An 18,584-nucleotide genomic window follows, 5' to 3' on the forward strand; every position below is an offset into this window, starting at 1 on the left:
TCCCCTCCACGCATCTCCCATCATGTAGTGCCGTTTGCAGCCTGTTCCCAGCAGCTGAGTCAGTACTTTGTGTGTGTGTGTGTGTGTGTGTGTGTGTGTGTGTGTGTGTGTGTGTTGTTCAGCAGTCTTTTTGTTACGCCTGTCTGTGACTCAATATCTCCACTATATGGTGAGTAGTAATCCATTCCTGTCACAATATTGTCATTATTGCGTCCTGGATTTTCCATTGTTTCATTAGTGGTTAGGTAGATGAGTAGTATTCAGGCAGAAAGAAATATATGCAAAAAAGCAGTGTAACATCCAGAACACGTTGGTCAGAGGTCAATGTACCTTTGTATAATTACCCACCATCAGGAGGTATGTAAATAGAGTTGGAATTATCTGCAACAAGTAAAACAGCCACCAGAGTGCATTCCTGTATTTTGTGTTGTTACCACCCCTCTAGGGTATGCAGTGTCTTAAAAAATTGTCAAATGTTTTGAGAGAAGGTGGTACTCACCAAAATGAGAAAAAAGAATGTATTAGTTGTGGCATACTATCCACAAGTTCATTGAGGCACTGTTGGTCCAGATTGTCCCACTCCTCAACGGCAATTCAGCATAGATCCCTCGGAGTGATTGGTGTGTCACGTTGTCCATAAACAGTCCTTTTCAATCTATCCCAGGCATGTTCGATAGGGTTCATGTCTGGAGAACATGGTGGCCACTCTAGTCGAGCGATGTAGTTGTCCTGAAGGAAGTCATTCACAAGATGTGCTTGATGGGGGCACGAATTGTCATCCACAAAGACGAATGCCTCCTCAATATGCTGCACTATCGGTCAGAGGACGGCATTTGCGTATCGTACAGCCATTACGGCACCTTCTGTTGCCACCAGTGGCGTACATTGGCCCCATAAAATGCCACCCCAAAACAACAGGGAACCTCCACCTTGCTGCACTCCAAACACGTCTCTGACGATTGTCTGGTTGAAGGCATATGCAACACTCAACGGTGAAGAGAACGTGATGCCAATCCTGAGCGGTCCAGTCGGCATGTGTGTACCGCTCTGCACGGTGTCGTGGTTGCAAAGATGGACCTCACCGTGGTCGTCGGGAGTGAAGTTGCGCATCGTGGAGACTACTGTGTAGAGTTTGAGCCGTAACACGACGTCCTGTGGCTGCACGAAGAACATTATTCAACATGGTGGCATTGCTGTCAGGGTTCCTCCGAGTCACAATCCGTAGGTAGCAGTCATCCACTGCAGTAGTAGCCTTTAGACGGCCTGAGTGAGGCATGTCATCGACAGTTCCTGTCTCTCTGTATCTCCCCCATGTCCAAACAGCATCGCTTTGGTTCATTCCGAGATGCCTGAGCACTTCCCTTGTTGAGAGTCCTTCCTTGCACAAAGCAACAATGCGGATGTGATCGAACTGCGGTATTGACCGTCTAGGCGCGGTTGAACTGCAGACAACACGAGCCGTGTACCTTCTTCCTGGTGTAATGACTGGAACTGGTCGGCTGTCGGACCCCTTCTGTCTAATAGGCACTGCTCGTGCATGGCTGTTTACATCTTTGGGCAGGTTTAGTGACATCTCTGAACAGTCAGAGAGACTGTGTCTGTGATACAATATCCACAGTCAACATCTTTCTTCAGGAGTTCTGGGAATCGGCGCAATGCAAAACTTTTTTTGATGTGTGTATGTACAAGGCCTGTTCAGAAACAGAAAGAAATGTATTTGAAAAGAATTACATGATATTGCTGATACACTTTTGAATTTTTTCCACGTAATCACCATCCCGTGCAATGCATGTGGCGAGGTGTGGTGGAAGCTGCTTTATGCCCTCCTCAAAGAACTCTCCTGCTGGCTCCTTCCTCCACTTCAGAACCTCCTGCTCATCAGTTGAAAAATTAATTCCACGCGTGTGTGCCTTCAGGGAGGTGAAAAGGCGATAACATGAAGGCACCAAGTCAAGAGGAATATGGGGGGGTGTTCCGAACAGCCCAACCAAGTGAGTCCAAGATTGGCTAAGACAGTGAGAGGACGGGTGTTGTCGTGCAGTGGGCACACTCCTCTTGTCAGCTTTCCCCTCTTTTTGTTTTGAATACTCCTTTTGTTTGTTTTAGTAGAGCAGTATCATTGTGCATTGATGGCTATTTTGCCTGAAATTGTGGTTTTGAGATTTTTGGCAGGCGGGGAATTGGTGTGATGCCTGCTTTTTTCTGCCAGCTGTGTAATGTGCCACCCACATTTCATCTCCAGTCACAGTAGAGCTCAGAAAATCCTCACCTTCCAATTCGAGTTGTTCGAGAAACTCACGGGGACTTTTGACCCAATTTTTCTCGTATTGCCCTGTCAGCTGTTTTGAAACCTGTCTTGCACAAAGTAACCAGTAATCAGCATTTCTATGAGTGTGTGATTTGAGACAGCTCTAAAGATTTGTGTATACATCGCAGAAATTTCATTCCCTGTCAATTAGCAGTCTTCAGGAACATTTTCTTTGATTTTTTTTTTTTTTCAGCAAAAAAGGTCTTCCATTCCTCTGTTTGGCATCAACATTTACCTTCTCTCCACTAAATTCCATACACCACTTAAACACTCTTATTCGGTCTTTGACAACTTTACCATAAACCATTTTGATTTCCAAAAAAAGTTTGGTACGTATTATTCCTTCCAAGATTAGGAAGCAGATTACAGTGCGTGGCTTGAACTGGGTGACATTTCTAATTGACATCTTTCACACAACTGGACGTAACAATGTGAGTTTTGTGCTAAAGTGTTCCTGCAATGCTCGCTCTGTTAAGGGGACCCCCCAACAATGGCCCGTCATGGTCACAGTACACTTACTCGCTGAATATACCTCATATTTACTATTGACTTCAGAGCAACTGTGGCTTCACCCTATGATACATTAGCCCTGTGATTGCTGTGGAATACCACTGCAAGTAAGCAAAATTAATGTACTCCAGCATCCCCTGGTGTGTTTATTATAAGATTGGCAAGTCTGAAATGTTTTCAAATTGTGTGTTCCTTACCATGCCAAGCTGCTCTGTCTTCCACTTGTCGCTGCGAACTGTGAATCTCGATCGTAGAAGTGCCCTGGAGTTTGAAGTTGTAAACGTGTCAGTTAAACACGGACATACAGCATTGTAATTTATAGACAATTTATTCAGTTATACAGTCTCAAAATACGTTCACTGTAATAACTGCTCACTGGTCGTTTACTGACATGTACACAATTAAAGGCTCAGTTCTTAATTTGCTCACCAGCCGTTGTCCTTACAATAACATCGTTCTTGACACTTTCTATACTACTCCTGCGTGGTACACTTTACTAAGGCTTTCACTATTATTACTGACATAGTATGTGCTCTCATGAATTCACAATCCAATGCCCTGATGTAACCTCATGTCAGGCCATTTACAGTCTCCCTGTTTGGTGCCAATGACTCACTTCATGGTTTTCAGTCAATTGCAAGAGCAAGCTATATTAATCAGCGAAGAAAAAGAGAGAAATTATAAAGGTAACCAGCCCAGATTTTTAGTACTGACCACTTCATGTGACAAATGAAGAAACACAAGGCGCTGCTTTGTAAAATCGTAATGTATGACTTCATGCTCATCAAAGCTTCCCTGGCTTCTAAGGGTGCAGCCATCTTTATTTAACAGAAGTTTAAAATCTGAATGAGTTTTGATAACATATTTGAAATAATGGTGACCTAAATTCAATTATAATGATAAAATGAATGTTGATTGCAAAAGGTTTTCTGCCATTATTACTGATTTTTTTCATTATAAAATTTGAATATTTTATATAAAAAACTGGAACAGGATTTTGAAATATTACAAGGTATGAAAAGGGTGGTATCTCGGAATTTCAGAAATTTGACCTAAAATAATCACTTTTTCAGAATTGCGAACAGCCAGTCTACAAAGCTAAGTTGTTGGTTCTGAGGTTTCAATTTTGACATGTGTATTTTTACATGATAATGAAATTATATCTGAAAATCGTGATATCTCCAGAATTAACTAACTACAACTGAAAACAGTTACTGCATAATGTTCATGGTGGTAGACAGTACATCTGTAATAATAAGCATGTGAAATAATTTGTTAAATGTAAAAGTCGATAAATTTATGTGCATTTATGTAGCAGTCACAATTCTGTATTTGTAATAACAAGGTGATGAGTTGTATCTGTAGCAAATGGTTGGATTAAATATGCTTTGTTTCAGGTTCATCTTATTGCAATTTGATCATTCCAAGTGAGGACAAAAGTGTTTGAAAATGAAGTCACCATTGCTTTGAAACCAGTAGGAAATAAAAAAAAGAAACATTAGACCCAACTGAGCACAGACAAAAATCATAAGAGAGTAATGTTTATTCTCCATAACAAAATAGCTCATGTTATAAGGATACAGATTGCAATTTAGATACAGCAGTCAGACACAAGTATGATAAAAGAACTTCATTCACATTTAACAGTTAGTGGTGTCGTATATTTAAAAGTGCTTCCTCAAATGACTTTCGTGCTGGGGCCTCGATTTTTGCTCGGTAAATGTTTGGTGCTCTGGTGCATATTCCTGATTGTTGCACTTTCAAAATTGCTATTGTAGTTTCTTGAAATTTACCTTTGTTATGCATGCATTGTGTATATGTTGTACAGTTTGCTAATAATTGGTTTGGTAAAGACTATTTCAAGTTTTAAGGTGCCATACACTGTCTGCTTTTTTTTTTTTTTTTTTTTTTTTTTTTTTTTTTTTTTTTTTTTTTGCTGATGTGAACCTGGAAATAGCTTACACTGAGTGTTGAAACTGTTGTGGAATCTATTAGAACTGTACCCATATAAATAGATGTTATGCTAAAGCTTCTTGATAGATTAAAACTATGTGCTGAACTGGGATTTGCACCTGTGACATTTTGCTTTCCCGAGCAGGTGTTGTACCGACTGAGCTATCTGGGCACGATGCGTGACCCGGCCCTAAAGTTTTACTTCTGACAGTACCTCTTCTCCCACCTTCCAAACTTTGCAGATGTTTCCTTGTATATTATACTGGACTAGCACTCCTGATCAAAGGGTACTGTGGAGACGCTGCTTAATCGTGGTCTAGGGGATTGTTACCAGAATGCATTTTCACTTTTCAGAGGAGAGGGCGTCGATTTGAAGATTCCCGGCAGATAAAATGCGTGCCGGATAGGTCGGGAACTCGTGACCTTTGCCACGAAGACGGGTCTACATCTATACTCTGCAAGCCACCCAATGGTTTGTGGCGGAGTACCTCCCTTTCCTGTTCCAGTAGTGTATGGTTCACGGGAAGAACGACTGCCGGAAAGCCTCCGTGCATGCTCGAATCTCTCTAATTTTACGTTCGTGATCTCCTCGGGAGGTATAAGTAGGGTGAAGCAATATATTCGATACCTCATTCAGAAACGCACTCTCTCGAAACCTGGACAGCAAGCTACATCGCGATGCAGAGCGCCTCTCTTGCAGAGTCTGCCACTCGAGTTTGCTAAACATCTCCGTAATGCTATCACGCTTACCAAAGAACCCTGGGACGAAATGCGCCACTCTTCTTTGTATCGTCTCCATCTCCTCCGTCAATCCGACGTGGTACGGATCCCACACTGATGAGCAATACTCGAGTATAGGTCGAACGAGTGTTTTGTAAGCCACCTCCTTTGTTGATGGACTACATTTTCTAAGGACTCTCCCAATGAATCTCAATCTGGTACCTGCCTTACCAATAATAAATTTTATATGATCATTCCACTTCAAATCGTTCCGCACGCATACTCCCAGATATTTTACAGAAGTAACTGCTACCGGTGGGTCGTGAGTCGTGCTCAGACAGCTGAGTCTGTAGAGCATTGCCCACAAAAGGGGAAAGGTCCGAAGTTTGTGACCCGGTCTGGCACACAATTCCTATCTGCTGGAAAGTTTGAAACCGGTGTGCACTCTGCTGCAGAGTGGAAATACGTTCTGGAGATCTGAGGTCGGTTACAGGTAATGGAAATATAAATGCTGGTGTCCTATTGCTTGCACGAAGGTGTCAGTCCCCTTATTTTGTGTGTGCACTGTTTCTGCTGCCGCCCCCGGCTACTCGGCTGTGTTGTGGCATGCTGCTGTGGGCCCCGTCTGTGTTTGACGTGTGTGCGATGGGTGTGTGACCGGCGGCTCTGACGCCGCCCTCCGCTTCTGACTGTCTCGAGCTCAGACTCGCCCCTGCACAGGCCTGCCGTCGCAGCTGGACTGGGGGCGGCTGGTGCCCTCTGGGGGAGCCGGCGGGGTGCGGCTCTTTTCACTGCCGCTGGATGTCGTGCTCAAGAACAACGTGGCACTCTCCTACTTCATCGACTACATGACCAGCATCGGGGCACAGGCCTATCTCTTCTTCTACCTGAATGTCGAAGGTGAGTTGCGATTCACCGTGTTTACTATTTTTGTAACGAAATGAAACTACACGGTCCCAGAGACTTCTGCAAGTCTCAAACATCTGTGATACACAGGGTGATTATAATTAAAGTTAAACCTTCAAACCACTGTAGAAATAATATTGGTCAGAATGACATCACATTGCAGCAGAATGTTATCGGAGAAGGGGGAAAACGTATGGTAGAACAAAAATAAATAGTTACAAACTGTAACAATAAATGGTGCTGTAAGCATCATAATTTAATAGTGGTCGACTACAAATGACGAATGAATTGTACAACAATGCCTAAGGTGTATGTTTGACGGTAAACAAACTGTACTACTCAGTGTTCGTGGGTGTACAGGTGTGATATTGTTAGTTACGTAAGCCCATCCACCACGGCAAGGTCATATCACATTGAATGGGAAAAATCAGGTTTTAAGTGTCCTGAGGCCAAAAACCACATAAAAACATCACCCACATTGGTTTTTATTGTGCTGAAGCCAAAAACCGTGTGAAAAAGCATCAATCCAAATCAAATTGGATTATTACTTTCCATGTGACTACCACAAAAGATGTTCAATATCCTGTCCACCGTTTTCTGCAACAAGTTGAAATCGAGAAGCATCATTATTCCACAGCTGATCGAAGTGTTTCCACGATCACGTTCAGAATGCGTGTGTGTCTTCAGTGCAGCTAAGTTTGCAATCAGAACATTGAACACATCATCTTTCAGATAGCTCCACAGCCAGAAGTCACACGGATTAAGATCAGGTGATAAGGATGGCCAAGCTGTAGGGAAATGGCAGCTGAGAATTGCAGCATTTCCAAAATAGCGCTTCAGGAGCTGATCAAATGAATCTGCAATGTATGGTGGTACGCCATCTTGGATAAAAGTGATCCCGCCCACGCGTCCACGCTGTTGGAGAGCTGGAATGGTGTGGTTGCACAAAAGACACCCGCAGCACTTACCAGTGATGGTACAGGTAATTGGACCGAAGAAACTGTCCCTTCAAAAAAAAAAAAAAATTCACACCACACAGTGGCTTTTTCAGGATGAAATGGTACTGTTTGATTTCTGTGTGGATTTTCTGTTGCCCATATTTGACAACTCTGTGTTGACATATCCTGTCAGATGGAAGTGGGCTTCACAAAATCTTCCATGGTTAATCATTGTCCACTTCCATGTGAGCAAGAAAGTCTAAAGCAAAGGTCTCTCATGCTGGCAGGTCAACAGCAAGCAAGTTGTGCTCATGGGTAATTTTGAATGGATAGCAAAAAAGGATGTTTTGTAGGATTGCATGCGCCGTACTCATGGGTATGTCCAATGTTCGGGCAATTCTCCTTGCACTACACATTTGCACACCACCACTTGTCTCCTCCAGCATTGCGGTGGCGACTGCTCCCAGTGACGTTGAATCAATTCGTTTCCTCCTTCTACCAGGTTTCACACCAAAGGAACCCGTCTTTTTGAATTTCTGAATCATTTTCTCCAGACCCATGGCAGGCATCGGACCAACACCTTTTGTCAAACCCTTCAGTGTCCACAACTTCTCCTGAATGAGGTGTGCCCAGTAATCATTTTTGTAATACAGCTCTACAAGCAGTGTGCGATCCTGCATTGAGACTGTCACGGTGAACGTCGCAGACACAAAAGGAGGAAAAGCCGTGTATTCAGTGTGTTTACACCAACTTCAATGGGTCATCCATGTGACAGGTGTTTTCATTTACATATGCTGACACATACAGTGCCATCTGTTGATCAATTTTCACACTAGTTTTTTTCTTCTGCCATACGTTTTCTCCTTTCTCTGACAATATTCTGTTCAATTTGACATTATTCTGACCAGTGGTGTTATTTCTACAGCATTTTGAAAGTTTAACATTAATTATAATCACCTTGTACATACACAGACTGAAGCGATGAATAAAAATTTGTACCGAGGTTGGGATTCGAACCCGAGTTTCCTGCTCACTAGGCAGATCAACAAACCACTACACCGTCCTGGCACGTTGGCTTTGCTATTGAGTGGGAGACCTGGGTTCGAGTTCCAACTTGGTACAAATTTTCACTCGTCGCTTGAGTCTGCATATATACATTGTAGATGTTTGAGACTCTGGAACTGTGTAGTTTGATTTAATTAATAGCACCTATGCTTGCATTTCAGGCAGGTTGCCCAATTTTGCTTGATGCTGAAGTGCTATTTCAATAGAGTTGGAGTGTCTCTGCAATGGTGTTATATTTTAGTGGGAATTCCAAGTGGGCTGAGCCACGAATTGGAGTTTCGATTAAGGAGAGAGACGTGCTAGGGTACTCTGTTCGGCTGTGCAGGGTTGTGTTGTTGTTAGCAAGTCTGCGTAGTGAGCAGGAGAGCCGGATTTGAATCCGAGCCTTGGTACAAATTTTCATTCATCACTTCAGTCTACATATGTTCAGTGTTTATTTAATGGGTGACGAAAAACCTTGATGCGTATCCTATAAACTGGTGGGAGAATGAGGCACTTCTGTGATACTCGTACCAGTGAGTATTGGTGCCCTGGTACCTACAACTACACTGATGTGTGCACTGATAAGAATAGCTGATAAAAACAATAGTGAAATTAGTAAAAAGCAATTACAATAATAACAATCTATGGAGCTTCATCCACCATTGTAAAGGGACACCCGACTGAGAGTGCAAAAAGACGCTGTAGGAAAACTTGGTGCAGTGTAGCATAGACATGTAAATGTTACAATGATAGTAGTAGAAACTAATAAAGATAAGAGAAAGTGGTATGATAGACATTGTAAATGTAGTTCAGTATTCAGGATTGGAGGGATGGGGGGTTACGACAAAATAATTGTCATAAATGTTGACGTAAACATAATTTTGTGTGTAATTGGCTCATTATTGTGATGAAGAAAGTGGACTACAGAAAATAAATAAAGAATGCTATAATTTCATTGTACTGTAAGGAATGTGAGCATTAGTATATTGATTTATCCACATTAACGTTGGTTGAAGTTTGTGACAGTGGATAGAATTACGTGAGGAAATACAGTTACCTGATTACTTGAAGGGCTTAATTCAATAGTGGTACAAGTCCATTTTTGTGCATTTTGAGATACAAAGTCCTAAAGTTAAATGAGGGCTGAAAAATCTGCAGTTGAGATACCAGAAATATTCATGTATATGGCTCATTGCTACAGATGAACCTTTCTTTCTATTTGTTTTGATCATTAATTTCAGCAGCATTATAGGCAGAAAAGTGGTGGTAATAGAGCTGTACCACTATTGAAATAAAATAAATTGAACATTGTATATAAACCTGTTAATTCTTTTATTGCAAATAATTTTTGTTGCAGTTTTAATGTACACCTTCTTATTAAATTCACATGTATAATAATTGAACTACACAATCAGATATGTTTCAGGTCAATTGGTTTCTGTAAAACTAAGGATTACCTTCTTCTTCTTCTTCTTCTTCTTCTTCTTCTTGTTCCAGACCTCTGTCTTTGGTTTGTAGAGCAAGTAAATAACTATGTTTGATAGCTGGAATGTAAGGGAGCAGATCAAGCATATCCTGCTTTTTCTTTTTCAGCACTTTTCTCATGTGTGGGTAAAGTTGTGAAACTGCAATAGTACCATACACATGTGGTCTCCCTCTACTATGTTTTGGAGCAAAGTTTAGTACGTGAAAGTCAATGTCATCATTCAGTGTTTTCTTGTAGAGCATTTTGTATGGCTTCTGTCTCTCAAAACACATCCATTTTATTTTCAGCCAATCACATTGAACATACTCTCAATCTGCATCCTTCTTACCACTGCATTTTGTAACTGTTTCAGTGCTAAAAAGTCAGAATGCTTCATTCCTGCGCATACAAATTTATTTTTTTCTGCCAGTTTTCCTAATTGTTTCAAAAATATCTGGGGAAAACAAACTCTTTCTCATTTAATTGTTTTTCTGTCTGATCAAAATCCCTGTCATTTGGCAGGTATGAGTGACCTGGGAGCAGGTACTTTAAATCAGTAATGTTGACATGAAATTGAGGAGATTGTGTCACTTTCATTAGTATTAGGGCAATGTTTATGTTCCTGTTTTGCCCACCACACGTGTCACTGTACGCAACTACCTGTTTTTGAAAAGTGACATACTTTTCAATAAACATGTACCAATTTCCTGTGAACCACTTGATCCAGATGTTTCATCCCAAAAATACATAGGGATTTTACTGCCAGTTAAATTGTGGCATCCAAAATTATACGCGTATGTGTTTCTTTTGTAGTATGGTATGGATGTTGTCAGTTTAGAAAATTCAAGTGCTTTTTGCAGTTCAAAGATAAACATGAACATCTGGTAATCTGCCTCTTTGCTACATGCTGTCTCTGTCACCATAGCTGTTCTTGCAGCTTCAGCCCTCCTAAGGTGAAGCTCCTCTTTTTGAAGCTTTCTTTTTTCTTCTGCATCGGTAGCAGTGTCCATTTCAAAGCTCAATTTGTCACAAAAAGAGCAAGTGCCTTAATGTGCTGGTCGAAATGACAGATTGAAGTCTTTGTCAAAGATTTTTTGATAGATGTGGTCCCCCACAAATTCTTTATTCTGAGATATGAATTTGTCTTTGTACAAATCTTATCTTTTGGCCACACACAGCTCAGGATTTAAAACCTTTTGTGGGGATTATCCTTCCTTGCATCAAGGCTCTCGGAAACTGGAAAGCTTTTGATGTGTTCCTTTACATCATTGATCAGACCTCCCAGTACAGAGAATTTGTTCTGATGTTTGCCCCTTCCATCAAGGTGAGGTGTACCTTCTTCCTCGCTTTTTGTTAAAAGCCTAGAGAAGTCGTCCATTAGAAATGTCAAAAGTATTCAAGAAAAACTTCTTGCATACTGTTCCACAGTTTCCATTCACATGTAATCGATATTCATAATACAGCTTTTCTGAGAACCAGAGCCATCTCTTGGGCATCGGCAGTTAACTGAATTATACGTGCATAAACCATTCAGGTAATTATTTTGGCGATTAATATCACCCATAGCCCAGAAATTGTCAAACAAAGTCTTCGTCTCATACCCTGAAATTTTAGTGAAACATTTACGTGCACACCTGGGTGTATGTGCAAGTGGGTTCTGCGCACTGTGGGGTCCGTACAAACTTTATGATGTGTGGGTCTGTAGATGGTTCATCAATCCTGGGAAATGAGAATTTTGATTATTTTTCCCATGTGATCGGAATTGATACTGGCAAGATATCAAAGTGTGTGACATAAATGGCTGTATCTGTTGATTGCATTGACTTACAAGCTTAAATTTGTTACAGTGTAAAGGGACCATATCAATTTGAATGTAATGTGTGTATCACTTCCTGAGTTCGGATTGATACATGGATGGTCAGACAAACAGACAACAAAGAGATTCTATAAGGGTTCTGTTTTTACGGAATGAGCACAAAGTCTGACTGCAATGAGTAGTGATCTCGACTGTAGTGGGTAGTGGAGGTACGGAAGAAGAGATATGGAGTGGGAAGTGGGAGGTAAAGCAGGAACAGAGAAGGTGAAGGCAGTGTGCAGGGGAGAGGTGGGGGGGGGGGGGGGGGGAGGATGACAGAAGGCACATGTGGGAGCAGGGAAGGAGATACAGGCAGATGGGGAATAGCAAAGTTTGAGGCTACGGGGGGGGTAATGAGAATGGACAGCAATAGGCAAATATTTTATACAGTGTAATTATTACATTACTAAATAGAACAGTACAGCGTGTCAGTTGTTAGCTTAAAATTCCATGTCTTAGTCGACAAATGCTCTTAATTCATAAAGGGGTTGGCAACAAGCAATTTATTTAATATTTTCCTAAAAACATGTTTTAGAAGATGTGCCACTTGTGGAAATTTATTGAATAGTTTATGGCCTACTAGCTTATAGCTATTTATTGTCTTTGGCAGTGTATGGTATGACATACGTATAGACTTATTTTTTCTTGTGTTGTGACTGTGAATATTATTTCTACATTTTACTTCATGCAGATTCCTTTTGTATAGTTTAACACTTCGCTATTACACATTCCATAAGACATCTTAATTAATAAACTGCTATAGACAATTTAATGCTAATGTATTTTGTGTGTTGCTCCCAGGACAGTTTGTCATCTAAGTATACTCCCAAGAACTTTTATATAACCAGTATTATTAAAAGAGCCTTTGTCCTTTGGACTAAATACCATGTTTGGTGTTCCATTCTTATTCAGGAGAAATCCATTTGAGCCAAACCAATATGATGCTTGGGCCAGCGTATTGTCAAGAAACTCCTTTAGCTTATTCAAATGATTGTTATAATTTAAGAAGGTATTGTCATCTACAAATAGCTCAATGTTGTTGTTGTTGTTGTGGTCTTCAGTCCTGAGACTGGTTTGATGCAGCTCTCCATGCTACTCTATCCTGTGCAAGCTTCATCATCTCCCAGTACCTACTGCAACCTACATCCTTCTGAATCTGCTTAGTGTATTCATCTCTTGGTCTCCCTCTACGATTTTTACCCTCCACGCTGCCCTCCAATACTAAATTGGTGACCCCTTGATGCCTCAGAACATGTCCTACCAACCGATCCCTTCTTCTGGTCAAGTTGTGCCACAAACCTCTCTTCTCCCCAATCCTATTCAATACTTCCTCATTAGTTATGTGATCTACCCATCTAATCTTCAGCATTCTTCTGTAGCACCACATTTCGAAAGCTTCTATTCTCTTCTTGTCCAAACTATTTATCGTCCATGTATCACTTCCATACATGGCTACACTCCATACGAATACTTTCAGAAATGACTTCCTGACACTTAAATCAATACTGGATGTTAACAAATTTCTCTTCTTCAGAAACGCTTTCCTTGCCATTGCCAGTCTACATTTTATATCCTCTCTACTTCGACCATCATCAGTTATTTTGCTCCCCGAATAGCAAAACTCCTTTACTACTTTAAGTGCCTCATTTCTTAATCTAATTCCCTCAGCATCATCCGACTTAATTAGACTACATTCCATTATCATTGTTTTGCTTTTGTTGATGTTCATCTTATACCCTCCTTTCAAGACACTGTCCATTCCATTCAACTGCTCTTCCAAGTCCTTTGCTGTCTCTGACAGAATTACAATGTCATCGGCAAACCTCAAAGTTTTTATTTCTTCTCCATGAATTTTAATACCTACTCCGAATTTTTCTTTTGTTTCCTTTACTGCTTGCTCAATATACAGATTGAACAACATCGGGGAGAGGCTACAACCCTGTCTTACTCCCTTTCCAACCACTGCTTCCCTTTCATGTCCCTCGACTCTTATAACTGCCATCTGGTTTCTGTACAAATTGTAAATAGCCTTTCGCTCCCTGTATTTTACCCCTGCCACCTTTAGAATTTGAAAGAGAGTATTCTAGTCAACGTTGTCAAAAGCTTTCTCTAAGTCTACAAATGCTAGAAACATAGGTTTGCCTTTCCTTAATCTTTCTTCTAAGATAAGTCGTAAGGTCAGTATTGCCTCACGTGTTCCAGTGTTTCTACGGAATCCAAACTGATCTTCCCCGAGGTTGGCTTCTACTAGTTTTTCCATTCGTCTGTAAAGAATTCGTGTTAGTATTTTGCAGCTGTGACTTATTAAACTGATAGTTCGGTAATTTTCACATCTGTCAACACCTGCTTTCTTTGGGATTGGAATTATTATATTCTTCTTGAAGTCTGAGGGTATTTCGCCTGTTTCATACATCTTGTTCACCAGATGGTAGAGTTTTGTCAGGACCGGCTCTCCCAAGGCCGTCAGTAGTTCCAATGGAATGTTGTCTACTCCGGGGGCCTTGTTTCGACTCAGGTCTTTCAGTGCTCTGTCAAACTCTTCACGCAGTATCATATCTCCCATTTCATCTTCATCTACATGCTCTTCCATTTCCATAATATTGTCCTCAAGTACATCGCCCTTGTATAAACCCTCTATATACTCCTTCCGCCTTTCTGCCTTCCCTTCTTTGCTTAGAACTGGGTTGCCATCTGTGCTCTTGATATTCATGCAAGTCGTTCTCTTATCTCCAAAGGTCTTTTTAATTTCCCTGTAGGCAGTATCTATCTTAACCCTAGTGAAATAGGCCTCTACATCCTTACATTTGTCCTCTAGCCATCCCTGCTTAGCCATTTTGCACTTCCTGTCGATCTCATTTTTGAGGCGTTTGTATTCCTTTTTGCCTGCTTCATTTACTGCATTTTTATATTTTCTCCTTTCATCAATTAAATTCAATATTTCTTCTGTTACCCAAGTATTTCTACTAGCCCTCGTCTTTTTACCTACTTGATCCTCTGCTGCCTTCGCTACTTCATCCCTCAAAGCTACCCATTCTTCTTCTACTGTATTTCTTTCCCCCATTCCTGTCAATTGTTCCCTTATGCTCTCCCTGAAACTCTGTACAACCTGTGGTTCTTTCAGTTTATCCAGGTCCCATCTCCTTAAATTCCCACCTTTTTGCAGTTTCTTCAGTTTTAATCTACAGGTCATAACCAATAGTGTGTGGTCAGAGTCCACATCTGCCCCTGGAAATGTCTTACAATTTAAAACCTGGTTCCTAAATCTCTGTCTTACCATTATATAATCTATCTGATACCTTTTAGTATCTCCAGGGTTCTTCCATGTATACAACCTTCTTTCATGATTCTTAAACCAAGTGTTAGTATGATTATGTTGTGCTCTGTGCAAAATTCTACCAGGCAGCTTCCTCTTTCATTTCTTAGCCCCAATCCACATTCACCTACTATGTTTCCTTCTCTCCCTTTTCCTACACTCGAATTCCAGTCACCCATGACTATTAAATTTTCGTCTCCCTTCACAATCTGAATAATTTCTTTTGTTTCATCATACATTTCTTCAATTTCTTCGTCATCTGCAGAGCCAGTTGGCATATAAACTTGTACTACTGTAGTAGGTGTGGGCTTCGTATCTATCTTGGCCACAATAATGCGTTCACTATGCTGTTTGTAGTAGCTTACCCGCATTCCTATTTTCCTATTCATTATTAAACCTACTCCTGCATTACCCCTATTTGATTTTGTGTTTATAACCCTGTAGTCACCTGACCAGAAGTCTTGTTCCTCCTGCCACCGAACTTCACTAATTCCCACTACATCTAACTTCTACCTATCCATTTCCCTTTTTAAATTTTCTAACCTACCTGCCCGATTAAGTGATCTGACATTCCACGCTCCAATCCGTAGAACGCCAGTTTTCTTTCTCCTGATAACGACATCCTCTTGAGTAGTCCCCGCCCGGAGATCCGAATGGGGGACTATTTTACCTCCGGAATATTTTACCCAAGAGGACGCCATCATCATTTAATCATACAGTAAAGCTGCATGCCCTCGGGAAAAATTACGGCTGTAGTTTCCCCTTGCTTTCAGCCGTTCGCAGTACCAGCACAGCAAGGCCGATTTGGTTATTGTTACAAGGCCAGATCAGTCAATCATCCAGACTGTTGCCCTTGCAACTACTGAAAAGGCTGCTGCCCCTCTTCAGGAACCACACGTTTGTCTGGCCTCTCAACAGATACCCCTCCGTTGTGGTTGCACCTACGGTACGGCTATCTGTATCGCTGAGGCACGCAAGCCTCCCCACCAACGGCAAGGTCCATGGTTCATGGGGGGGATAGCTCCATATCGAAGGTTATAAGGGAGAGTAGGTCATCACTTGTTACCAGAAACGGGTCGCAAAGCAGCTGTCGGAAATAGAGCACGCCGTGTAGAGCGGCACGTTCGGTAACAGGCCTGTCGATTCTGCTCTCGGTCGCAGTTTTGCAGTTGCCATTTTTGTGGAAAGACAGCTCTCAGTGGTCGTGCTAGTGCACACTGCCACACAGTGATTGGAGATAGGTTGGTAGATTGTGTGACTGCATTCACCGGTGGCCCTACTTTGACGGGACAGAAGATGCCCAAGGCAGGACTGGAGTAGGTACTAGTGGCTGGATGTGTGGGACAGGTGTTGCAGCTACGTTTATTACAGGGGTATGAGCTGTGGGGGGGGGAAGGGCTTTGGAACAGGGGTGGAATTGGTGCAGACACGGGTATTGTGTTCATTGCGTGGGCAGCAGAATACCACAGTGCATGGGGTTGGGAGAATTCTGCATTGTAGTGCAACCCCCCCCCCCCCCCCCCCCCCAATATACTCTTCCCCCCTTAACACTCCCACAGGTGGCACACTATGAAATGAAATGTTTCCCCACCCCTACCCTGCTACACCTCCCACTCCCTGTCCCCACCTGTTTTCTGCATCCCCAAACATAGGGCAATCAAAACTACTGTTCACCACTGTCACTCTACAGAGACCACAAATGACACCTTTGTCCTTACAGTAAAGTAGTGATTGATGTGTAGTTGGTAACCTGCAGTGTGTCCATAACCTCTCAGGTTGGAGAGTCTCGGCCGAGCAGCAGATATCGGACCTAGAGCTGCACAAGATGGGAGCTGGCGTGACGGTGGCGGGAGCGGCGGCACCGTCCGGGGGCGTCGTGGCCGGAGGCGGCAGGAAGGCGGGCGACGCTCCGCCCCTGGCACACCAGCCTCCGCAGCCCGACAGCATGCGTGAGGCGGCCTACAGCATATTCGAGCAGTACCTCTCTGAAAAGGTGAGGCACCCGCCAGAAGGCCGAGAGCAAAGCCCAATAAGTCTGTTGTACGGTGAGGTGCGGGTGTTGCGCACAGGTCACTTTATGAGCAACGTGACACAGTCTTTACAAATTTGAGATATTTTATCGTGAGGCAAGTAAGCCAGTCTACTACCCATTGAGCTCATTTACCTGTAAAACTTTGAATATTAGTACGATGGTTGTGTAATGGCTAACAAATGCAAAGACAGCTTGTGGTGGTTTCATGTAGTAGTGTGTCTATCGGACTGTGTGTGTCAATTGTTTGCTCTGGTTTTAGTTAACATTTGTCGTATATGTACAACTACTTGTCAGTGATTTGCATCAGTTACGTAGGCTGGATAATTCTGCAAACTTGTATTTAGTCAGTCCAAATATCTTTCGAGATTACACTTCATCGATTATCTCTTAGACATCTAAGTAAAAAAAAACTGACTTTTGTTATAGTGTGCAAGCCTCCAACCATTGAGGACAATAGCTTTTATCTTTCCTTGAAGTTTTAACACTGAAGGTCCCAGAGTTAATGGATCAGACACACAAAACGAATCAAATACCATTAATGAGGAATATTCTTTTAGTACTGCAAGTGAGGTTTTATGTGATGTAACTTCAATGTTACTAGCTTCTAGGCTGTCCATACCGTATTTACTCAAATTTAAGCTGCACTCGAATCTAAGCCGCACCTAAAAAAATGAGACTCGAAATCAAGGGAAAAAATTTTTCCTGAATATAAGCCGCACCTGAAATTTGAGACTCGAAATTCAAGAGGAGAGAAAAGTTTTAGGCTGCACCTCCAAATCGAAACAAAGTTGGTCAGTTGTAATATGAGACACAATTTAGGTCGAATGAATGACGATACAGCTACAGTAGTTTGGTTCAAGTCGTAAGCTTAGCAGTTAAGCTTTTACCAGGTAGCCATTGCTATGCGTCAGGCGCTCTGTCCGTATTTATACGAGTACCCTTCCTTTTTCACGTGCTTCGTCTGGTTTGAATTGATTGCTTATTTTTCTTTGATCTTATAAGTGCCGTTCTCTTTCTTATAGGTGTTTACGTCACTCTAAGCTAAAAATGCATTATTGTATTGTGTCATGCATTGTTTGTCGCATTCTGATAATGAGTGTTTACGACCTGTCGCTGCTCGCAGCATGGCTTGCTTTTGTGTGCACTGTCGCCGCTTACAATAATAAAAAAAAAAAAGAAAAGAAAAGAAAAGATGAATTGTCTCATAGCGAAACAATGGCAAGAGACTGCTATTTGTTGTTACTTACACTGCTGCTTTCTTTGATAATGATCAACAAGAACCAAATAATTGACTGCGTATGATAGAAGATGTTCTGAATGAGAGCTTAGCGAAACATTTTCTCCGGTTGAAAATCCTTGCAGACACCTCTTTAGTATGTTACATTCTGCACAAAAATTATAGTCATCCTAGATTTAAAAATCAAGTCAATTGCCGTGCTTCATTTCTGACTGTATCACTATTAGGCATAACAATAATACAAATATAAACATGACATTATATGTATATTCTTCCACATTTGCTGCTGTCTCACTCTAG

General features: G+C 41.7%; 1 protein-coding gene across 2 annotated transcripts in view; it reads left to right on the top strand.

The window, feature by feature from the left end:
- Nucleotides 1–18,584, top strand: part of LOC124720147 (sorting nexin-13-like) — a 411,803-nt gene that overhangs the window by 216,610 nt on the left and 176,609 nt on the right. For both annotated transcript variants that reach the window (XM_047245452.1, XM_047245453.1), the window contains 2 exons: nt 6,212–6,391; nt 16,791–17,008. In XM_047245452.1, coding sequence (XP_047101408.1) covers nt 6,212–6,391; nt 16,791–17,008 — 398 coding nt within the window. The remainder of the gene's footprint in view (nt 1–6,211; nt 6,392–16,790; nt 17,009–18,584) is intronic.

Source organism: Schistocerca piceifrons, chromosome 11 (assembly GCF_021461385.2).
Source record: "Schistocerca piceifrons isolate TAMUIC-IGC-003096 chromosome 11, iqSchPice1.1, whole genome shotgun sequence".
NCBI classification, from domain to species: Eukaryota; Metazoa; Arthropoda; class Insecta; order Orthoptera; family Acrididae; genus Schistocerca; species Schistocerca piceifrons.